The sequence below is a fragment of the Helianthus annuus genome, chromosome 8 (assembly GCF_002127325.2).
Source record: "Helianthus annuus cultivar XRQ/B chromosome 8, HanXRQr2.0-SUNRISE, whole genome shotgun sequence".
Classification (NCBI taxonomy): domain Eukaryota; kingdom Viridiplantae; phylum Streptophyta; class Magnoliopsida; order Asterales; family Asteraceae; genus Helianthus; species Helianthus annuus.
The window spans coordinates 79,162,452-79,186,929 of record NC_035440.2 but is presented as its reverse complement, the minus strand read 5'-3'; the positions used below and the strand labels follow the sequence as shown (position 1 = coordinate 79,186,929).

The 24,478-nt window shown below is 36.5% G+C and overlaps 2 protein-coding genes and 1 long non-coding RNA gene across 3 annotated transcripts; 2 read left to right on the top strand and 1 right to left on the bottom strand.

Annotated features, from left to right (window-relative positions):
* Nucleotides 1–557: 557 nt before the first annotated feature.
* Nucleotides 558–11,431, top strand: LOC110873131 (ABC transporter E family member 2). Its single transcript, XM_022122053.2, has 11 exons — nt 558–842; nt 5,441–5,526; nt 5,619–5,716; nt 6,308–6,425; nt 6,505–6,594; nt 6,730–7,034; nt 8,109–8,304; nt 8,378–8,563; nt 8,727–8,996; nt 9,867–10,112; nt 10,965–11,431. The coding sequence occupies exons 1-11, from the start codon at nt 740–742 to the stop codon at nt 11,082–11,084; spliced, it is 1,818 nt and encodes a 605-aa protein (XP_021977745.1). The 5' UTR covers nt 558–739; the 3' UTR covers nt 11,085–11,431.
* Nucleotides 11,432–14,188: 2,757 nt separating this feature from the next.
* LOC110870211 lies at nt 14,189–15,468 on the bottom strand. The gene is made up of 3 exons (XM_035976053.1): nt 15,224–15,468; nt 14,946–15,038; nt 14,189–14,903 (listed from the first exon to the last, which is right to left on the bottom strand). Exons 1-3 carry the CDS (start codon nt 15,466–15,468, stop codon nt 14,189–14,191), a joined length of 1,053 nt encoding a protein of 350 aa, XP_035831946.1.
* A 1,162-nt stretch (nt 15,469–16,630) lies between these two features.
* LOC110871222 lies at nt 16,631–19,081 on the top strand. Its single transcript, XR_002553568.2, has 3 exons — nt 16,631–16,767; nt 17,441–17,528; nt 18,853–19,081. It is a non-coding gene; the product is annotated as an uncharacterized LOC110871222 (long non-coding RNA).
* The last annotated feature ends 5,397 nt before the right edge of the window (nt 19,082–24,478 follow it).

Sequence of the window (24,478 nt, the reverse complement as noted above, 5' to 3'; positions counted from 1 at the left end):
AGCGATTACCGTCGAGTTTAGATTCTTGAAATACGTTGAATGATGAAAGAAAGAATCCGATTGAACCTTGTCGCCGATGGTATTGAGAGAGAGACGCAGAGGATTTTTTTAGGGTTTGATTGTAATGAAGAGTGCGGAGGAAGTTAATAAGCCAATCCTGGTTTACCATTTTCTCTCGGGTCATCAGCATTTTTCATTAGAAGGTGATTTACCTTAGAATTCCGGGTCATCCGGGTTATCCACTGGGTTGTCCGAATTGGTGATTAGTTTTGGCTGGAAAATTGGCTTTGAATCATTGATTGGTAACGAAAATCGCACTATAATGTAGTGATTATTGTGATAGAACGTGAAGAAAAGGTTGAAGATGATGGGTTTTGAAGTTATAGAGAGAAGAAGGGAGGAAATTGGATGAAATCGACTAAAATAGCCTTCCTCTTTATTTTAAATTTTGCCACATGCCATAATTCTATTGCTTTCTAGCCAAAATAAACTTTCTATTTCATCGTGGTAAAAAGTAAAAAGTGTTATTTAAGTGTGGTGATTTTCTCTTACATACAATGGGTAAAAAGTGTTATATATGATGTGATTGAGGGACCACTCGTGCAAATCCCAAACTAACAGCAATCCTCCTTAGAACCCTAGCTCTTCGTGCGTACTACTTCTGCTGGTTCTACTCGTAATTCCAGCCACACGCCGAATCTACACTCCTCCCAACTTCAAACTTTCGATCGTTTCATCAATGGCGGATCGATTGACGCGTATCGCCATCCTCAAAGAAGATCGTTGCAAGCCGAAGAAGTGTCGCCAGGAATGCAAGAAAAGCTGCCCTGTTGTTAAAACTGGTAAAATTGCATGATTCTGTATCGATTTTGGATTATGAACTTGTCATTTGTTGTCTTATGGTTGTTTTGAATTGATATTTTTGCTTTATTGATGATATATGATAGATTTGCTTTGTTACTATATGTTGATTTGCCTAGGGTTTGTTTTTGATGATATATAGGGTTTAGTTTTTCTAAGTAGGTATTGATATTCAAGTTTCTGGATCCAGAGTGATTTACTAAGTGACATAGTATTGGATTCATCTCTGATTGATTTCTGCTATAATTTTAATGAGTTTCTCCTCTTTGTTGCTGTGAGAGTGGAAATAGGATTCAAATGTGTTTTTGCTTTGGTTTTTGTATGCGAAGCGTAAGTTAATTATATAAACATTTATTAATTCTTATTGGTTTCTAGCATTAGTTATCTGAAGTTTAGACATGAAGAAGCACTATATATGGTTTAATATGTAAATAATCTATATGTACACCTTTAAAAAGCTATATGTACAACATTTTGACGCACAAAATGTTACTTCGTATGAAAGGCACGCCTGGTGCCGATTTTATGTGCGCTTTTTGCGCCTCAAGAGTGCAATCTGTACACCCCTTTCCTTTTGTAGTCTAAAACATAGTTGTTAAAAGCCATCGCCTCTTGCGCCTAGGCCCAATTTCCTAGCGAGGCGAGGCAATTGCGCCTTAAGTCAAGGCAATTGCGCCTTAAGTCAAGGCAATTGCGCTTTAGTTCTCCAAGTGATGGTTCACGCGCAGGTTTCGGCGAGATTCCTAGATTATTGAGAGTTTTCGGCCAAATTCTCAAAATTCTGGCAAGATTCTAGCTAGATTTCTACTTTTATCTAACGAAACTACTTTTCTACACTAATAAACTAGCATTTTATAACTTTTGGTACTAAATAGACGATATTAAATGTTATATAATAGCTTTAGTTTATTTTATTTGAAGAATAGTATTAATATTAATTTTCTATTATATAAAAATATTTTATGTTTTTTTTGTTGTACGCTTTTTTTTTTTCTCAGGCCCACACTTTTTTTGCGCCTTGCGCCTAGGTCCCAGGCGAGGCCTATGCGCCTTGAGTGCGCTTAACGCTTTTAATAACTATGGTCTAAACTCTAAAGAGCAAGCCTATGCGCCTTAGTTATTTTTAATTTAAGAACTTTTTGCTTGTAAAAGATGACCGGAATCCAAGTTAGAAGGGTATAAGTAGGCGGAAAGATGTAATCAGTTTTCAGTTATGGAATTTATGTTTGGTAAGAATTATATCTTCAATTATGTAATAGCCGATCTATTGTTCGTTTTTTATGGAGACATTTTATAACTTATGCTCATATATCCTTGTTGGTAATTATACCTCTCTGGTGTAAGTGACTGCATTTATAATTGGAACATGAGTGCTTCATGATCGGTGGAGTTCTGGTTCAAGAATAAGAAATAGAGTTTTATCTCATACTAAAAAAATCGAGATTTGATCTTTACTAAATATACCAAAGATGCATTTTTGGTTATCCTAAAAGTGGTTTAGATTTAAAGAACATGTAGCAACTAACTTTGATGTTGGATTAGTTTTATGAATTGTTCACTGACTTATTATTATTTAACCACCTGTGTTTGTTGGGTTTAGTGAAGGCCTTTGGGCCTGGGGCGATATTAGAAGTCAATTGGGACCGGCTTTAATTTAACTAATGGGTTCATTTGTAAGTTAATTGTGTCGTTTTGTATTCTGTTTGCTTGTTAATCTGTTTGTGTTATTTGTGTGTGTTAATTCCCTTCCACTCCGCATACCACTTTGATCCTGACAATGTATTCTGTATATGTTTATAGTTTCAGGTGTTATGTTTCTCGTTTTTGTATTTAATGTTTTAAGTATGTTTTATGATCAGGGATTAAGAATTCAAAATTTGTCATGTATTACTAAATTTTTAGTAATTTTTTACTGAATGCCTCACATACGTGAAGCTGGGACCTAAATGTCTTGAAGCCCTTCATGCTTTTGTTTAAACCAGGTTGGTAAGGTATTATGCACACCATGAGGCACAAGGTAAGGCGTGTGCAAATATGTTTATATGGGCTAGGGCTGAATAGGCATTGATGGTAAATTATAGCTTCTACTAAAACATCAACAGATTATGCCAAACATCAACATCAGTTCTATAAAGACCAATTGATATTCAATCACAGAATCTTTGATTACAACTAAATAAAATCACATTATTATATCACTAAAATAAATCTCTTAATCAGTTAACATTACCCTTGATGCTGTGTTAATCTATGCATAATTGACATGTATTAACTATCGGCATCACTTAAAGAATCATCAACTGATAGCGTGATGATCTATGTATAGCAGTCAAAGTGCACAAGGCGTGTGACTTTGGGCGATGCAAGGCTTAGGAGATTTGATTTGTATCATTTTAGAAATCTAACCAATCATCTGTTATTAGGTTTTAACACAAATGCTGTTTGTTTGGGACTTTAGTTTTTTATAGCCCTAAAGTTCCTTTCTCCTTTTTCTTTCTTATTCTCGTCTAGTGTCTTAATCCGGGGCAACTGCAGTAGCTCATGCTGTTTTAAGTATAGGAACGATCGAACGACTAGAGCACATGAAGCGGCAAGGCCTAGTGGTTGTCATACAACTATTTGGATGCGATTGATCATTGATGGTTTCAGTGGACCAAGAAGGGTTGGTTTTTGTTGATGATAATTCGTGTCCGTGACATGGCTTGATTTAGCAAATACAAGTGGGCTGCAGAGCTTAGGAGTACTAGACAATGTACTGAACAGGCAACGACGATGTTTTCACAAATTTAACATCAGTGAAATCAGAAGAGGATGGTTGACTTGGAGAAGACACAAAAGGTGAAGTTGAAACACTTCATACAAATAAATATGAGAATGAAGGCTTAAGTAGTTTTGGTGATGATCATAGTTATCGATAGCGAAGAAAGTGTTCTTCGTTGTCACGCGCTTCATAGCGTATCGCCCATATCCCGCAATCTGTTAATTAGCGACTCCATAGCGTGATTATAGCGGGATTCTGACGACGAATTCTGGCTCCGGTGCTGCAATTTTGCCGGAAACCTGGTGTTAGGATCGAAACACGCACACGGAAGCAATAAACGACACGAGTGGTTCGGTCGGCTGACCTACATCCATTGTGCTTGTGCTGCAACTAGGGTTTCTTTATTATTTGGGTGCTACAAAGAATTACAAGTACAAAGCAATAATCTAGGGTTAGGAAACTTAATCCCCAAGTTAGGCCCAAGCCAACATAGAGATAACTAGGGCCGGCTAAGTTAAATCCCAAAATTTAACTGCCAAATATAAGACGTGAGGGCCGACCCAAGGCTAGGGCCGCCCGCCCTCCCTTGATTGGGCCTCCACACCTAGTCGCCCAACACCTAGAAGAAGAGCGGCTGCATGTTTTTTGCGTTTTAGCCATAGTTATTAAAGGCACTAGGCGCACTCAAGGCGCAAAAAACATGGGGCCTAGGCGCAAAGCGCAAAAAAAGCGAGGGCCTGAGAAAAATAAAGCGCATAATGAAAAAAATTTAAAAAATATATTATGTATTAGAAAAAGAATACTATTCTTCAAATAAAATAAACAAAGTCTATTATGTAACATTTATATCATCTAATTAGTACCAAAATATTAGTGTATTAGTGTAGAAAAGTAGTTTTCCTTGATTAGAAGTAGAAATTTGGCTAGAATCTTGTCGGAATTTAGCCCGAAACTTTTCGGAATCTAGGAATTTTGCCGGAATGTGCGCCTGAACCATCACCTGGAGAGTTAAAGCGCAATTTCCTTGATTTAAAGCGCAACTGCCTCGCCTCACTTGAAAAATGGGCCTAGGCGCAAGAGGCGATGGCTTTTAACAACTATGGTTTTAGCTTTTTAGGGTTAATCACTTTATGTAATTTAACATTTAACCCCTTTATCTTTCACTAGTTTACATTTAGTCTCTGAAACTTTTAAGAATTTACATTTACAATTAGCATGTATATTTCAATATTTAACCTCCTCTATTTTCACTAGTTTACATTTGGTCCTTAAACTTATAAATTGATACATAAATGTATAAAAATTATAAATAGCTAGTTTTTATTTCTTAAATTTTTAACTACCTTATCGCTAAACACGAAATAGCAGGTGCTATTTCGTCGCTATCGCTACGTAGCATATAGGTACCTTGTCGCTATTCGCTATCGACAGCTATGGTGATGATGCACAATGACATTGATGTTGCTGAATTTTGTGAATTGTTTTTCTATATGGTATTAATCAGAGGATTCTAATTGCTAATTCTAGTAGTTATATTATAGTTGTGTAGTGCTATTAATTTTTAAATTTTACATGTCTATTAAACATATACTTTAATTCATTAAATTACTGCACATATTTGTTTTGGGTGTGTGGTCATTCTGTGCCTTGTGCTTTTAGACGAAGCCAATCTTTTGCACGTTAAGTGCACTTTGCGACTCTGACTACAATCACAATGAATTTATGTCAGTTTATTACTATTGACGGTTATTCATCCAAGATTGATATGTCAAAAGACCTTTTATGGTCATGTATTCAATTTTCTTTAACGTTTTGCAGGTAAGCTATGTATTGAGGTCAGTTCTTCATCTAAGATGGCTTTTATCTCTGAGGAGCTTTGCATAGGGTGTGGTATATGCGTTAAGGTTTGTGTACCATGTGATTTTACTTTGTATTGCTCTCTCTCACCAACATTAAACGCGGCTTGAGCATGGTATTGTTTCTTTTGAATATGTAGAAATGCCCATTTGATGCAATTGAGATCATTAATTTACCAAAAGATTTGGATAAAGATACTACTCATCGTTATGGCGCCAACACCTTCAAATTACACAGGTTACTATTTACAATAGGTGGCAACTCCAGCCCATTTAGTTATGAATGGGTTGATTCGGCTCATGTTTTATTTTTAACAGATCAAACGAACAAAATAATAAATAATAGAGTAAATTGTCATTTTCGTCTCTGAGGTTTGGCCGCTTTTGCGATTTTCATCTAAAGGTTTGTTTTTCCGCATCTGGGTCCTCATGGTTTCAGAATCTTGCCATTTTGGTCCCTGAGGTTTGGCAATATATTGTGATTTTCGTCCCTCGAGGTTTGGCCTTCAGGGATGAAAATGACATATTTGAAACTACGAAGAGTCCCAGATGCGGGAAAACAAACCTTTGGATGAATGTCACATAAATGGCCAAACCAGAGGGACGAAAATGACAATTTACTCTAAATATTAGCTTAAAAGGGGATGGATTAGTTGGGTCAAATCGGTTGACACACTAATTATTTACAAGATTTATGAAACCTTGCACAAAAACTGTTTTAGGTCAACCTGACTTGACTTGTAAATTGTAATCCAACTAGTCCGATCCGCCAATTTTATTACCTCAATTGTTTCTATCGAACAATGACTTCCAAAACTTATAATCGCAGGTTGCCGGTCCCAAGACCCGGGCAAGTTCTTGGCTTGGTTGGAACAAATGGAATCGGGAAGTCTACAGCTCTCAAAGTTTTGGCTGGAAAATTGAAACCCAATTTGGGTCGTTTTAATGTAAATCTGTCAATCCTCCTATCGTTAATCGTTTTTTTGTTGGGGTTTGGTATTAACTAGTGCTTTACTACTTTTCCAGAACCCTCCAGATTGGCAAGAAATTTTAACTTACTTCCGAGGATCTGAGTTGCAAAACTACTTTACACGCATCCTTGAAGATAATCTAAAGGTGCTTTTATTTTTCGAAGCTGATCTAAACGGATGTCCAACTCTACATACACACATGCAATCCGTGCTTTTGTTGGACTATTTTAATTTGATTTATATGTTATGTTCTAAGTAATTTTTTTTCCTGTTAACATAGGCAATTATAAAACCACAGTATGTTGATCATATTCCAAAAGCAGTTCAAGGGAATGTTGGACAAGTACTTGACCAGAAAGACGAGAGAGATGTGAAGGCGGAGCTTTGTGTTGATCTTGAGCTGAATCAGGTTATTGATCGTAATGTTGGAGATTTATCAGGTGGAGAGCTTCAGAGGTTTGCGATTGCTGTTGTTGCCATACAGAATGCTGAGATTTATATGTTTGATGAGCCCTCAAGTTATCTTGATGTCAAACAAAGGCTTAAGGCTGCACAAGTTATCAGATCTTTGCTTAGACCTAACAGGTTACTGTACTTATATTTGCAATTCTTCAGTTGGTTTTCTGGTTTATGAATGGAGGTGGCAAGATGGCTGGTGGTCAGGTAGGCTGGGTAAAAGTCAAAAAGAGTTTGGGTCAAAATGGGTGAAGGTTGATACGGTGCATTTTTTTCTGTGGATAGCTTGACCTACACACCTTTTTGTCCATTTTAAGGTTTTTTAAACCATAGTTATTGATAGCGAAGATAGCGTTCGCTATCGCGCGCTTCGTAATGTATCGCACATACCTCACAATCTGTTAATTAGCGACTCCATAGCGTGATTATAGCGGGATTCTGACGATGAATTCCGGCTCCGGTGCTGCAATTTCTGCCGGATACCTGCCAGAAACCAGGAAGAAGAAGAGTGGCTGCGTGATTTTGCGTTTTAGGGCTAAATAACTTTTGTATTTTAACATTTAACCCCTTTATCTTTCACTAGTTTACATTTAGTCCCTAAAACTTGTAAAAATTTACATAAAAAGTGTAAAATTAGTTTGTGTATTTTAACATTTAACATTGAACACTCTCTATTTTCACTAGCTTACATAAAATACTTAAACTTATAAAGATCATACATAAAAACTATAAAATTAACATTATATATACATAAAAATTATAAATAGATATTTTTTATTTTTTAAACATTTAAGTACCATATCGCCAAACACGTAATAGCGGGCACTATTTTGTCTCTATCGCTACATAGCATATAGGTGCCTTTTCGCTATTTGTCGCTATCGATAACTATGTTTTTAACAATAACTAATGCAGATTATGACTACAAATACACTATTAATCTCTTACAACAATAATAATCAATTTTTTTGGAAAAATTAAATAGGATGTTGAATGCATTAGAAATAAACTTTGGTGTTACTTTTAACTTGTATGACACACAAACTTATTTTTGCTAACGTTTTTCAGTTTGACCCGTTTGAGATAGAGCACAACCTGAATTGACCCATTTATAAGTTATTGGTTTGAATTTTATTCTCTCTATTCTCTATTTATGATGTTAAGATGTTTAATACTAATAATATAGTTTAATCTCAATTTCAGCTATGTGATTGTTGTGGAACACGATTTAAGTGTGCTTGATTATCTATCCGACTTCATTTGCTGCCTCTATGGGAAGCCTGGTGCATATGGTGTTGTGACACTACCCTTCTCTGTCAGAGAAGGAATTAATATCTTTTTGGAAGGGTATGTGCCCACAGAAAACCTTCGTTTTCGCGATGAATCTCTTACCTTTAAGGTAACATTTTTATTATCACTATGATCATAATTTTATCTTCAATATCATTCATTGCGTTTGAACTGGGAAATAGGTAGCTGAGACACCACAGGAGAGTGCTGAAGAAATTGAAACATATGCACGCTATAAATACCCCACTATGACTAAAACTCAAGGTGGATTTAAACTTAAAGTGGCTGAGGGTGAATTCACCGACTCTCAGATCATAGTAATGCTTGGTGAAAATGGAACTGGGAAGACAACGTTTATTCGTATGCTGGTGAGACATTATCTCTCTAAAAAGAATAGACAGTTGACCTGTTCTCTGTTATGCTTTTTTTTATTTTCTTTTATTTTACTAGTTTGATCTGTTAAGGATGGAACATAACGTGAATCGACCGATTCATTTGTAATAAGCCTTAATAGTATTCATCATATTGTAGGCTGGTATACTGAAACCTGATACTGTGGAAGGTTCTGAGACGGAGATACCCGAGTTTAATGTCTCTTACAAACCTCAAAAGATCAGTCCCAAATTTCCTCATTCAGTTAGGCATTTACTACATCAGAAGATTCGTGACTCATATATGCATCCCCAGTTTGTTTCCGATGTGATGAAGCCTCTTCAAATCGAGCAACTAATGGATCAAGAAGTCGTCAATCTCTCTGGTGGAGAATTGCAAAGAGTTGCATTGTGCTTGTGTCTTGGCAAGGTAGTTAATTCTCTGTTTTCCCTTTCTTTTTTTATTTGTATCTATACTATATATATTGCATAACACAAGGGTATTTTAAGATACCCAAAAGTTAAAAACTTTTTTTTTGTTTTAATGCATAAGGTACAACATAAAATGAGGGTAGATTAGTCTTCCAAACACAAATCACACTTTAATCCCTTAATTACACTTTAGTTCCCTCATCTTTAACAAAACTATAGATAACTAGTTAGTAGTTGCACTTTATCACCCTATTAAAACTAACTACCCTGACGCATAACTTTTTTGTATGTTAATATATATTTTTTTTAAAAATTACACCATAAAAACAAGCATTTTATTCTCTTTAATTTGAGTATAATATTGCTATAGTTTTTTAATTACAAAAATTGATATGCTATTTAATTAACAATGTCTAAGGGTGAGCAATAACTGAATCGTTAACCGAAACCGAACTGAAATCAGACGAAACCCAACCGAATCAACTAAAAGCTGAATTAACTGAAAACCGATTAACCGAAACCCACCTTAACCAAAACTGGTTATCGATTTTTTTGTACCCTCGTCTAACCAAAATTAATGGAACCGAATCGAACCATTCATATTTTTATATATTTCTAGCTTTTATACTTTCAGCTCTTGTATTTCAGTTAATCAATTTGGTTTATGAGGTTAGATTAACGGTTTTGGTTTGATTCATCAAATAGACTTCGGTTTCGGTTGAGAATAATAACCGAACCAACCGGACAATGCACAGCCTAGCAATGTCTGTGTTCCCTGTCGCATCGCGCGGGCACCCTTTTAGTAATCTTTCTGATTTTTGAACTTTGTCTTCATGATCTTATTTGGTGCTTGTTGTTTTGATTGCAGCCTGCTGACATATACCTGATTGATGAACCAAGTGCTTACCTTGATTCTGAACAGCGTATAGTAGCTTCAAAAGTTATAAAAAGATTTATACTACATGCTAAGAAGACTGCATTTGTGGTTGAACATGATTTCATAATGGCAACCTATCTAGCAGATAGGGTGATCGTTTATGAAGGGACACCGTCTGTTGATTGTGTTGCAAATGCACCTCAGTCTTTATTAACTGGAATGAATCTCTTCTTATCGGTAAGTCTCACACTGACTATTACTTTAACTGTGTTTTCCTAAAGCGGCATAATTGACCTAGTTGACCCGTTTATCCATAAATTAGTCAAACTTGCTACTCCTATCTTTTTTTTTTTCTCATCTATAGGATAAAAAAGAAATTGCTTTTCTTACACCCGTATTTCTATGTTTGAACCTATATGTCAGATAATTCGTTCTTGATTTGACTGGATTTTTAATCTGTTACAATCATGTTTAATTTTGTTCATTGTTTGGTTGGGTCCATACTCGATTAAAATCAAATATACCAATTATTCGAATTTGCATATTAGTAGATTTCTACCATCATGCTTCAGTAAGCGTCTATGCGTCTTGAAGTGTTCATATTAGATGCTTTAAGAACGCTTGGAAAAAATGTAAAAACAATTTTTTTGTTGGGGGATGGATTTTAATTATAATTGTGTTTTTTTGTTTGGTACGTTCAGTCCCAGTTTGGTTGTGCTCTTGACCTAGAATTGTCAAATATCTATTTGTATAAAAGTGGGTAAATCAGGTAAAAATATAAAAACGAAACAGGTAAACATTTCATACAATCTTCTAAATTGATTTACATTAAGGAATTATATTTGTACCAATAATATATTTTTTAAAAGCATATCTAATACATTAGCAAACTAAGTTAGCTGGCCTTACCTGAAAGTTACCGTTCTTGACCCAAAACATTTATAACAGTGAACTCATGGTACACCATTTTATAATCTCTGTTTTGTGCGTCGGTCTTACTTTTTCAAGATGGGGTTTTGGCTTTATTTACTTCCCAATTTTCCGCGATTTTCATGCAGCTATTTGTTGACTGTTTTTGATGTGTTACAGCATCTCACCATTACATTTAGGCGGGACCCAACTAATTTTCGACCAAGAATCAACAAGCTTAATTCAACAAAGGACAGGGAACAGAAACTTGCTGGATCTTATTATTATCTGGATGACTAATTTTTTGATTTGTGTTGCATGCTACCAGAGTTGCTTTCTTTTAGTTACTGCTGGTTAGTCCGCCACCAAAGCCAGTGGTTCGTGGTGGTTTATATTTCCAGTTAATGTTGCTGGTGGACCATGGTTGCTAATTATTATGTTTGAAAGAGTTTTAGGTAATATTTAGTTAATGTTTGTACTTAGAATGGTCCCATTTTTCGGTTCGGAGGTACCTCTTGTTCTTGTATTTTCAGGCTCTTGATTACTGATAGACTAGAGCTTGGTTTTGGCAGTGATATATTTTCAACATTTTGTGTTTTGTATGAGACGACGTGATTTTGAGATTGAGATTTTGGTTTTGGTTTTGATACCCGTCTTGTCGGGTTTCTTTTGAGATTTGGGCTCATGACGCATGGATCTGCATGTGACTGGGCACCTAAAAGGGTTGGAACTTGTTAGGTTTGGTGGTAAAAAAAAATATGAGGGTGTTTTTAGTTTTGAGGAATTTAATGAAATTCTTTACTTAAGGTGTTTGGTTTGTTGAATCTGTAGGACTTGGTGGTATTTCAAGTTGCATGCTTGTGTTTGGTTCAGAACGGAATATGATTGGAAGTAGGATTAATCTCCTATTTTTTCATGTTAAAGGGATTCAACAATCGTTTCAAAATGTGAAGCCGTTCAATAAAAACTAAATGGCATTTGAAACGTGAAGCAGTTCGACAAAACTAAATGGCATCTCTGACCACTCACCGTCTTCACATCCACCGTTCTTGCCCTCTACTAATTCCGCCAAAAACCTCACCCGCCATCATTGACTATCTTCGGCTATAACTGCTGCCGTCTCTCCACTACAGCCTCCCTGACAGAGAAACACAAGGCATACATGTTTTCCTGTTTGCTTCGTTTGGATCAATTATACATTAAGCATGTTTCATGTTACCTAAATAAAGTCAGCAACCCACAACACTGGTCACACCTCATAGTGGTAACCATTTAAAAAAAAAGTAAACTTCATAAAAAACACCACCCACGAAACGGGGCGGACAAACGAACAACCTACATAATTTCAAACTTACACCACCCAGTCCAAGAAATTGTCCTAGATTTTAATCTACCACTAATCCACAAAAACCCCATTGATTTAATTTCACTATGTCTTCCACCCGGACTTGACTATTAGAAAATTTAACTCCATTTCTGGCACGCCAGATACGCTAACAGCTAACCAGAATAATCCCATAAAAATATCTTCGCCAAACCACGCAACCCGATATGCTCGTGGATATCCAAAAGCTCTTTGACCGTATGAACAACAAACGACGCAACTTTGCACCAACAAGAAATATGATGTAAAATCCTGCTCACCACCATACAGATAGTGAAAAGACGTTTGCTCATTTCATCATTGGAACCGCATAAAGGGCAAGACACGTCTTCAATCTCGATATTCCTTCCTCTAAGTGCCCCCCCAGTGGGAATTCTCTCCATTTTGGCTCTCCAAGCATGAACATTACATTTTATAGGAATCTAATTGCACCACTTCATCACAGAGTTGCCACTGTAGTCCGTTCCTCTTTTTAATGCACGTCTAACCACCCCAACCGAAAAATCTTCCAAACTATTCCATGTCCATTTGTCGCTCCAGTCTTCGAGCTTGAATGAGTCCAAATCTCTGTTAAGCTAATTTAATTGCGAGATCTCTAGGAAGGTATTGGGGCCGTCTCTCCATTTCCAATTCAATATAAAGTTACCATCTCAATTCCCGTGCAACCTGGTTTCCACACTACATTTTTTGTTAGACTCCAGTTTGAAAATATTAGGATAAATATCTTTCAAGGGTTCATTAAAAAAGCCAAGGGTCCAACCAAAAAGAAGTTTCACACCCATTACCGACCATACTTTAAAAAAAAATACGTAAAGGGATACCGTCAACCATAGTTTTGGCTATCGTTTTGGTGAAGTTGTTCCACACTCCATTCAAGCTTCTTTTAACCGGAAGAAAATTCCAATTGCTTTTATACTCATGGAGTGTATCCACCACCTTCCTTCAAAGATGATTTTTCTATGTCTTAAAATAGCAACCCCATTTCGCTAGGAGAGCAATATTGATGTGCTTCAACTTGCTTAACCCCAACCCCCCTTCATTTTTTTCTATAGCCACACGATCCCAAGCAACCCAATACATTTTTATTGCATTTCGACCCTCCCCATAAAGCCCTTTTGATCAACGCTTCCAAATCTCTAATCACTTTAGCCAGGGTTTTGTACAGGGAGAAGTAATAATTAGGCAAACTTTCTAGAACAGACTTTATTAGGGGGATACGACATCCGATCGAAAGTGATTTAGCTTTCCATTTGGAGAGCCTAGCCTTAAATATAACATACACCGGCTTCTAGTTGTTTATACGGTTCATATTAGCCCCCACCATCAACCCTAAGTATTTGAAAGGAAGACTATCCGCTTTGCATCCCACCAGCATATCCTTGTTCTTTATTTCTGCTAGATCCATACCAATCCCATAGAGATTAGACTTGGATAGATTAATCTTCAGACCTGAGCACTTATAAAACACACGGAGAATTCTGACCACGTTTATGATGTTAGTATCCGACCAATCTCCAAGAATGATGGCATCATTCGCATACAAAAGATGCGAAATCATAACGTAACAGTTAGGCGTTTGAATACCTTTCATAGCACCCCCTTCAATAGCTTTTTCAAGCATACATGACAAGGCTTCCATGACTACAATATATAAAAAGGAAGAAAGAGGATCACATTGTCTCATAACTTTATTGCATTGGAACTCGAATGTAGGCGCACCATTGACTAAAACCGAGGACCTCACCGAAGCCAAAACTCCTAGACACCAAAAGTTCGAGAACCCCATTTTCTTCATAATATTTATCACAAAGTTCCAATTAGTATTGTCGTAATCTTTCTCGAAGTCTATCTTCAAGATGAAAGCCTGTTTTTAGCTTTCTTGATCCAAGCAATGACTTCATTCACCACAAGAGGACCGTCCAAGTTGAATTTCCCTTTCAAGAACGCCGACTGGGACTCAGTGATTACTGTCCCTAAAAACTTCTTAAGACGATTGGCAAGGATCTTGAAAATCACCTTGCTAATAGTCCCCACAAGATTTATAGGGCGATAATTTTTGAGATCGACTGTTAATTTTCAGGATCAACGTAATGAAAGACGATCCACTTCCGCAACTGATATTCCCTTCGTTATAAAAATTAGTCAAGACCTCATATAAGTCGGTCTCAAAGAGGTGCCAAAAATGCTTTAAAATTTTCATATTTAGTCCATCCAAATCCGGGGCCTTGTCCCCATCATACTCACAAACCGCATCTTTAATTTCATTTTTGGAGAAACTTTCAATGAGCATCACCTTGTGATCTTTCGAGATTTTCTTTATGTTCGGGCACTCTAACTCCGGCCGCTCTGGGATACTTTCAATAAATCGATTCCTAAAATAGCCAAGGATTTCTTTTTTTATCTTTTTCGGTATCGTCACCCATTCCCCTCCTATACATAGACCGTGAATTGAATTCTTCGTTTTTCTCGAGTTAGTAACCCCACGAAAAAACTTAGAATTCTCATCACCGTCCAAGGCCCACTTAATCCTCTTCCTTTGTTTAAGGTCTGCATTGTTTTTTAATTCCACTTCCTTGATCACTATTTTACTCTCCATAAGAACCCACTCTTCTTCTTCTTCTAGAAGATCTCGGGTCTCCATATCTTCTTCCAACTGTTCAACTTCTTTTCTAGCCATGTTTGTACTTTCACCCTCTTTCTCTAACATCTCGTCCTTCCAATTCTTGAGACACTTCCTAATGTGGGTGAATTTTTATGTGAGAACTAAATCCGCCGACCTGGTGTCATTAAAGCTCTCCACTGCTGCTTTAACTGCCTCTTCATAACCTTGTTTTCCTAACCAGAAATTGTAAACTCTAAACGTTCTAGGCCTAAAATTACAATTAACAGTGATCAACACCAGAGGACAATGGTCCCGTAAGAAGCTGGGTAAGACCCTAAGGCAGGCCTCTGGCCAAGTGTTGAATAACTCCGGGTAAACCAACATTCTGTCTATTTACTGAACTTTCTTCCATTATCGCAAATTCATGTGAACTGCCTACCTGTCATGCTATACTCCAACAAACCCAGATCATGTATAAAAGCATTAAAGTTGCGAGCACATGAAGACTTGAACGTGGAGCTTTTCCATTCTTCAGGAAACTGCATTGCGTTAAAGTCTCCCATGATAATCCACAAACCGGAAGCACTCGCAACTTCACTCGAAATTTCCCTCCACAAATTTTGTTTCACGACAACACCTTGAGGAGCGTAAACGTTTAAAACATTTAGCGCCACTCCTCTTCCTTTGACTTTACCCATGATTAACAAAAAGCTCCTATTTTGACCACGTTAATCTTTTTAGTATATTTTTAGCTCTTTTTACTCGCCGATTCAAGTTTTAAATTTATAAAACACGATATTCTACTATCACTCTACACACGCGCTAGGGCAAGTGCACCCATCGCGGACATAGTATAGTGATGGCTAGATACCGAGGTCGTCCAAGGACACAAGAGGCTTTTAGTATCGGCTTATCGTCAATGTCTAATCGAACCAAACTTTGAGAAAAGGTTTTTAAAACTATAAAAAGATAAATTAAAACATAAAATAAAATAAAAGTAAAAACAGATAGACAAGAAAGAATCACTTGGTTCCGACTTATCTTTCATGTACCCTTTTGATGATTTCCGCACTTTGGACATTTTAAGAGATTATCTTAGTTATAGTAGTAGACCCATCTTGTGAAGGCGACGTTACCCTCAATCTAGGGGTCTGAGTCAGCAAGGATACAATCCCAATAAGTCGGATTATTAAAAGATAATTAAGTAAGTTATTAATGCAAAAAGCGGCGGGCCCCCTTCCAGGCAGCGATCACCCTCAACCCTTTGGTCTGAGTCAGGAGGGATAAAGTCCTCGCAGGGTTGGTTTAAAGTTTTAACAGTAATTTATAGATAAGGGATTCAAGCTTTTTGCACTTCGCCCCTCATGGATAATTTTTACATGTAAAGTTACATCAAACGGATTCGTTTTATTTATGTTAAACGGATTCGTTTTATATCTTAAACAACATTTTAAATGAAAAAGTGTAACACCCCGAAAACGGGTTTGGTAATCAAACCCCGTTAATGCTAAAAGACGGGTAAATTACCGTTAAGGGTAAAAGTAACCCGGTGAATATTAGGATTTGAATAAATAATCCTGAATTAATCAAAAAGAGGAATAAATGCTTTGAGAAAATACGATTTATTAGGAACCCGAGTTAACGGGAGTTAAAAATAAAACGGGTTATGATTCCCCACACCCACCAAGTTAACTAGGAATAGTTAACCTAGTTAGTAATGGGTAATTAAATGAAGAGCTATGAAATATAGCTTCTTTTGTAATAAATGAAACAAAAGGAACTAAAAGAGGCAAAAAGGGAAAATGTTTTGATTAAATAAAATACTAACACCAAAACACACACTCTAAGTGTGTGTTCTGGTCGAGATTTCCAGAAGAGCCAGGGAGCTCTCATCTTCAAACCCTAGACTCACTAATTGCTCAAAATCAAGGAGAATTCAAGACCCGAATTGAAGCATGAACGTATATTAGTGATCACCCAAGCTAGGGGATCATAAGGTATGTAAAATCTTGACATTTGGTGAAGTTGTAAAAATTTGATAATCACCCTAATCGCGAATTAGGCATGGATTAGAGAAGCTATGGCTAGATTAGTGATGTATACTTACTTAGGAACGAAACCCTAAGTGAAAATCATACATAACATGCTATGAATTGAAGGATTTGATGAATTAACACACTTAGATAAGCGGGTTTTAATGTTATGATGAAATTGATGATGTGATTATGATTAGAATCATCATGCATGTTAAGTAATTAGGAAATGCTTAAACAATTTGCAAGTTTGAGTATTTGATCATAAGTGATAGCGGTTGAATTTTGATGTTAATCTTGGTAAAAATTGACTAGTTATGAACTAGTTAGCAAATGTGTAGAATTATGCCCATTAGGTGTTTGTTAAAATGCCTAAATGAGAAGTAAAGTGTTGAAATTCAAGTGAAACGCGTAATTGGCAAGCTTGACTAATTACATGAGATATGGGATAAAACGAGTTCTAATCATAATGTTGATTTGCCTTAATCGTGCATATTATATGATTAAAGGTAGTTGACTTTAGAAAGTCAAACAAACCTATGATGAAGTTGAATAGAAGTTTCGACATAAGATCCGTAAGATGAAATAGTCATAATAATGATGACTAATCTACCCATCTTACGAATTATGATGCTAGTTTGACTCTTGACAAGCTAGATGGAGGCTTGGGGAAAGAAGCGGGTCGAACGAGTCAAGTATGAAGGAAAGCGCATTTAGGATGCGAGGTAAGTCAAAACTTACACCTTTTATTTAATATCTATTTGTTTTATAGGTTATGAATCATAGAAAGTCATGTTTGAATTATGATGTTCCGACACGACATGTGCGGTTCGGAATAAAAGACAAGGGTAATAAACCATGTATAATGGTTTGTTGAGCTATATGATCATAGAAATAAATACCAGATGGATATGTACATCGCTATCGCTTAGCGGCTACTAACGCAAGGTATTAAAACGAATCAATATATTGATTCGAGCCAGGTATGTATATTTGGTCAATTCATTATTAGAACTTGAAGTTTAATGAGGGCTAAACGAGTTAAAATAGACATTTGGTTATCTTTTAAATAAACCGAATGATTTAAGTTATAGTCATTGTGTTTTAAAAACATGATGGCTATTTAAACAAGATCGTAGTTTAAAAAGTGGAATTTTGGTCAATTACGACATGAAAAGTCTTTGTTGTAAAGAAAGGATTTAAGATGACCAAAACGCCCTCGTAAGCAAAATCGAGCAAATGAACCTTAAGAGTTGTTTAAAAACAAGTTATATGATCAAGCAAATACTTTGAATAAGTATAAAGAGTGAAAAGGGTAAATCTTGGGTCAAATGACTCAATATGGGTCTTTGCCGTATAATGATAGTCCGAGGGATAAAACTCGGAATATATGGATCTCCACATTAAATCCACCACAACTATAGTTGTGGTGGAAGATTACTTGGTAAGAAATGTGGAAAAATAAAGCTAGATACAAATGAAAGCGAATCATGTTTAAAATATACTTAAATACCCTTAACGGGTCAAACTAAACTTCTAAGTCAAAACGGGTTAAAGAAGGTATATAAACCCATGATTTTGAGCCTAATATGATAGGAGATATTGAAATTATGAAGTTCATGAGTTTAAAGATCAAATAAACATGTTTGTTTGATAAAATCACAAACGGGTCAAAATTTTGGTAAAAAGGGTAATAAGCCGAAGACTTAAAAGTCTTAAATTTTGTTAATCCGGATGTTGGATTTTAACTCCATATGATGAAGAATTTAATTACGAACGCGTAGGAAAAAGAATCACGTAAAACGGACTTGTATAGTGAAAGTTATGCAAGTTCTAAGTTAATATTTGGTGAATTTTCGTAGCTGGGCAAAGTGCAGCAACAATAAAGGAACTTGCTGTAAAAAAAAGGGGCTAGGTGGGGCGTCTAGCCCCCCCCCCCCCCCCCCCCGAATCCCAAAATTGTTTAATTTTGTTTGTTTGACCCACATAACTTGTTTAAACTTGTTATTTAACTATCAAAACTAACTTTTAAGTTGGTTTTGATCTTAGGTGAATGTCAAGAGTGCCCGGATGAAGATCAAGTGGCGAGCAAGAACCGAACATACGCTAAATGAAGCTTCCGCGTCAAATCTGGAGTTGTTTGCTAAAAGTGAATTATGTAAACATTTATAAACATGTACTTTTTGAAATGTTGTAAACTATGGGAATGTTAGCATATCAAGTTTATATTATTGTAAAGTCACATTTTAGCCTATAAAATGTGTATCTTATTAATAAAATCCTGATTTAAAAGACGGACGTTACAAAAAGAAATCTAACTTTGTAAAACTGGTTTTTTTACATGTCAAATGTAAAATGACGTAAAACTAATTTATTTTATTTTATGTATACGAATTATGTAAATTATGTGAATTTAATATATTTACATGTATAATTATGTTATAAGTTTTTAATTTTTTTTAATGATAATTTTTTTTAATTCCTGCTGTACGTGTGACTTGAACCCAAGGTTCTTCTCTCCAAAACCTAAGAGTAAAAAAGCTTTGCCTTTATTAGTAGACCGTCACCTCATTGGTAATAATGAGTTTTACATGTATAGAGGTAACAAATTTCCCTCCCTTGTTGGTTATATAGAAATGCATACATCTTCCATAACGACATGTTAACTGAAACTAGGGATGAACACCACTCCATTAGGTTTAGAATTTTAACATACAGCTCTATTAATAGTTTTTTTTTGGGTAAAGGGTTACCCCGGTGATTCTATTAAAATGCAACCGCAAATAAGTACAAGTAGTGAGGATGAGTTCCACACTAGTTCATATACAGGACATGCCCCATATATGTAAAACAAATCAAAAACCAAAGACCTAGAACACCCCATAACCTAGTCTACTATACATCATGACACGACATCTAGTATGTAGAGACAACCCTGATATTGTTCAAACGGTCAATTTTGATTTCTAGAGGAAGATGATTGATAATGCTCAATTTTGTGATGGATAGGATTTAAACAACTTGATTTTTAGGAAGAAAATTATGTGATTAGCAACAAACAAAGTTAAATGATCTTTTTGTCATGAAGATGGAATCAGGTGATCAAACTACTATTATAATTCTATCTATATCCCCCAACTAAATTGCTATGCAATATGCAAATGTCAGATTTAAACTCTGATCTTTGGGGTACCAGTATACAGCAAATGTGTCGATGCATTCGTAGAAAGCGTTTGAATAGAGTAAGCATTTATAGCTGGTCGTAAACTTCAAGGCACACTAGTAGGAATGTAAAGTCGTATACAGATTAATCGCATAAATCAAACACATCAAGGGAGGAAGGGGCACTCTAGGGTAAGTACCTAGCCCCGACAAACCATCATTTGCCACATCAAAAAGATCACTAAGTACCCATTAACTAGTAAGTGGTGACGCCACTTGTCCTAGCCGCAAACTTTGTTTTTTTTTATTTTTTTTATTTAAATAATGTCAAATGTTAATACAAAAAATAAACTTCATTAAAATGAAAATAAAAATACATAATTGATATTAAACTAAAAACCGGAAAATAACTAAAAAACGACAATTTTTAAAATAATACAACCTAAAAATACGTTAAATGGCTCATCGGCCAACCCCTTTTTTCTGCAAGTTCTCGTTTGCGGGCTACTGGCTGTTGGATCACATTGGTTCATCAACAAAATAATCGTTCATAAGATTCTCGTTACCTTGTATGCGATCACGTTTGATATTTTTTTTTTTTTGAAATGGCCGACGGCGTTGCCGTGTCATCCGCTTCGAGTTCCTCTAGCTTCTCCACGAAATAAAGTAGGCTACTATCGGTTGAAAAATCGTCTTCGTAATCGTTTGGTGGTAAGTAAATATCCAACTCTTCGTAGGAATGATTAGCCATTGAGAATGAAAATGCGTATGGATTATAGAGTGAAACGAGATGGTTATGAGTGGAAATGGGTTAAGAAAGAAATAGTTATTTATAAAGTTTAAAAAATAAATAAAAAAAATACTTTTTTTTTTCTTTTAATGGTCATATGACCGTTGAGGTTAACCAAAACATTCACAAAATCACACCTCTCATGTAGGTATCTTTGCTGTCCAACGCAACCCGCCAAGCCTACCCGCAGAGGTGACGGCGGTATGCTGGCTCGGGTTCAAACCCGAAACATGCTACCTGGACAGTGCCCCGTCCCATCTAAAAGGGTGCAACTCTACATAGCTTTTAATTCATTTGAAGTTAGTGGCCCCATAAATATAAATATGGACGAAAAGGTCATAGCGGGGGAGATAATTCGCACTGCTTTTTTTGACTTTGTAGATTTTCCTCCAATTTTCGTTTTTATATTTAGTTGCCTTTTTTGCTTTTAAAATGTGTGGATCGTGTTTAATAGAGCGTATGTGAGTTGAAGTAATAGATATATAGAGCGTGAGTTGTAGTTATGAAAGAAATTAATGTAACAAATAATTCAACACTTCAAAGTCAAGTTGTAATCGAGACAACTATCAGGCCAACATGAAATAGTATATTGAAACTATTGTTGTAAAATAAATAGAGCCTTTTCATTTCATTCAATACATATACAAGTGGCCAAGTGGGTGTGAATAAATATGTCAAGTTTTAATTATAAAATACCACCAACTGAGGAACCATGTAATAATGTATAGCTTTCAATGTAATAGCTAGAACAATAAATGTACGGAAACCACGCAAAAGAAAGTTACAGATGTTTTGGCATTAATGCCTTTCCCTTGTTCTAGAGGTGTAAGGTTTAAGTGACCGTCTTTTATTTCGTTACAAAGATTAATTAAATCATTTTTGACAAATAAAAACATGTATATATATGTTATTCAAAATAAACTTTAACTAGTTAAAACTATATATACATTTTAAGCAATGGAAGCGTATGTAGCAAAATAACACGAACACTTTTATATCAAGAAGCACCCATAATGGAACAAGATCGCCAACATGCAAACACGAAATAGAACATCAACCATAGGGGGTTTAGATATACCTTCGGTTAGTGAATAACCGGTTGAGACACTGAGGTTCAACGAACGGGTGCTAGTTGTACAAACTATCGAAACGCGAGAATGGGTCGGAAACGGCGAAGGTGGGCGGCAGTCCTGGCCGGCGGCGGTCTTGGCCGATTGGAGTGGTGTGTGTTGTGAGTTTTTGTTTCAATCTTGTAACCTTTCAAGTCCAAGACCAAACTCCATATAAATAGTGGATGGGGATCTATGCATGTTTGCCAAGTGGCGGACATGCATAGTGCATGCAATGTTATTTGCCAAGTCCTAGGTGCGCGACAAGTGGCGATGCAAGAGTGTTCTTGTCCCACTCGGTCCATGTACCCGTCTCTCAGTTCAATACCCGCGTATCGTTCGTAATTACCAGTTAAATTAGTTAAGTGGAATTTAGTTCGTTGCCCACTGTGTAATTCTTACGGGTCAAGACCCGGTCGGCAGCGTTGACTTATCGAACCGGACATAAATATCCAACAGCTCCCACTTGGATGGTCTCTGATAAGATCTCAACGCAGACAACCAGCGGTGTTCTAGCTACACATAGCTGCCCCCAACAGGTCATGACACTTTAAAGTCACTAACCAAGGTATCTTCCTTTTAGCAACGACTTGCTACTTGAAGACAATAGACTTATGGCAATCGTTGTCATCTATCCTTTTAGTAAAAGACATCAATTGAACAATGAGACATGGATCAGATTCAATCTCATATGGCGTTCAATCATTATCGTTCTCGTTCGCAGAATCAAAGTGGTCCAACCAAACACACAGTAAGTTTGGGTAAGGCCTTACACTTCACCAGTTTGAATCAACGAGGGAGCCGATGTCTAACTGTTACATATAATGTAAGAGTACAGAATTCCATCTTGACTACATACAACTCCCACTGAACTTCAGAACCACTCCCAACCAATGCCTTTATGACTGGCAGTTACGCGACATCGGTTGACACTGATCAAAGAATAGTCTTTAATAAACGAAAGTTCTAGTATGTATCTCAGCTCAGAGGATACTAAATGAGTATGCCCAAATCAAAACATCTTTTGACTAAGATCCATGAAGATGATTTGATGCGAGTTACATCCAGCGTCATTCATAATGAAGCCTGTGAATTTGGATGTCAATTCCTTGAGTCCAAAATCAGAATAGTCTTAATTCAGAGTCGTTCCCACGAGTCTGATCGACTACGGATAATTTAGAATACAAGATTCACGGATTAAACGTATCAAAATCGAACACAGTTGTAGGATTCAAGAATTGCATTTAACTAGTAAATCAAAATGAATACAGGAATACAACTGTTTGATGTTCGTACATCCAAATACTAAATCAAAACATTTCACTAGCTAATCTAAGCCCAATAGCGTCCATGTGACGGTCATGTTTTTCTTGAGTCATTGGCTTAGTAAATGGGTCAGCTAAGTTTTGATCTGTGTCAATTTTGCTTATAACGATGTCTCCACGTTCCACAATCTCATGTATGTAGTGAAACTTTCTCAAAATGTGCTTGGCTTTGTGATGTGATCTAGGCTCCTTGGATTGAGCAATAGCACCTGTGTTATCACAAAATATCTGGATGGGTTTCATGATACTATGAACTTCTTCATCCAAGCAGCTTCCTTTGCAGCATCCGATGCAGCAATGTACTCAGATTCCGTGGTGGAATCAGCTACAACACTCTGCTTGGAGCTTTTCCATGAGACAGCTCCTCCGTTGAGAGTGAACACGAAACCCGTTTGTGAGCGAGAGGTATCTCGATCAGTTTGAAAACTAGCATCAGTGTAACATTTTATAGTGAGCTCCTCATTGACTCCTCCAAATATCAAGAACATATCCTTTGTCCTTCTCAAGTACTTAAGGATGTTCTTAATTGCAGTCCAGTGGGCAATCCCAGGGCTCTACTGCTAACGGCTGGTCATGCTCAAAGCATACGAGACGTCTGGTCGAGTACATACCATAGCATACATGATAGAACCAATCGCTGAAGCATATGGAACTGCTTCCATTTGCTTTATCTCACGGTCCTCAGAGGGAACTTGTGATTTGTCCAAGACGGTTCCTTTAGTCATTGGAACATCTCCTTTCTTGGAGTTTTCCATCTTGAAGCGACTCATTACTTGATCTATGTATGTGCTCTGAGTTAGCCCAAGAAGTCTCTTAGATCTATTCCTATAGATCTTGATTCCTAGAATGTAAGCGGCTTCTCCAAGATCCTTCATTGCGAAGCAAAATCCCAACCAATGTTTAATTTCTTTAAGCATGGGGATGTTGTTTCCAATGATCAATATATCATCTACATACAAGATGAGAAATGATATAGCACTCCCACTAGCCTTTCTGTAAACACAAGGTTCATCTTCGTTCTTGATAAAACCAAACTCTTTGACTTTCTGGTCAAAACAAAGATTCCAGCTCCGAGATGCTTGCTTGAGTCCATAAATGGACTTGGTTAGCTTACACACCCTATTAGGATATTTTGGATCGATAAAACCGTCAGGTTGAACCATATAAACATCTTCGGAAAGATGGCCATTAAGAAAGGCGGTTTTAACATCCATTTGCCAAATTTCGTAATCATAGTACGCAACTATGGCAAGTAATATCCTGATCGATTTGATCATAGCAACGGGCGA

What these genes read in the sequence shown, in the direction of transcription:
- LOC110873131 (XM_022122053.2), top strand. Translation starts at nt 740, where the DNA reads ATGGCGGATCGATTGACGCGTATCGCCATCCTCAAAGAAGATCGTTGC. An exon ending in CCAATTTGGGTCGTTTTAAT is followed by an intron (nt 6,426 to 6,504) that starts GTAAATCTGTCA and finishes CTACTTTTCCAG; the next exon opens with AACCCTCCAGATTGGCAAGA. An exon ending in TGTGCTTGTGTCTTGGCAAG is followed by an intron (nt 8,997 to 9,866) that starts GTAGTTAATTCT and finishes TTTTGATTGCAG; the next exon opens with CCTGCTGACATATACCTGAT.
- LOC110870211 (XM_035976053.1), bottom strand. Translation starts at nt 15,468, where the DNA reads ATGGGTAAAGTCAAAGGAAGAGGAGTGGCGCTAAATGTTTTAAACGTT. An exon ending in CATGATCTGGGTTTGTTGGA is followed by an intron (nt 15,039 to 15,223) that starts GTATAGCATGAC and finishes TTGTAATTTTAG; the next exon opens with GCCTAGAACGTTTAGAGTTT. An exon ending in GAGAGCTTTAATGACACCAG is followed by an intron (nt 14,904 to 14,945) that starts GTCGGCGGATTT and finishes CACCCACATTAG; the next exon opens with GAAGTGTCTCAAGAATTGGA.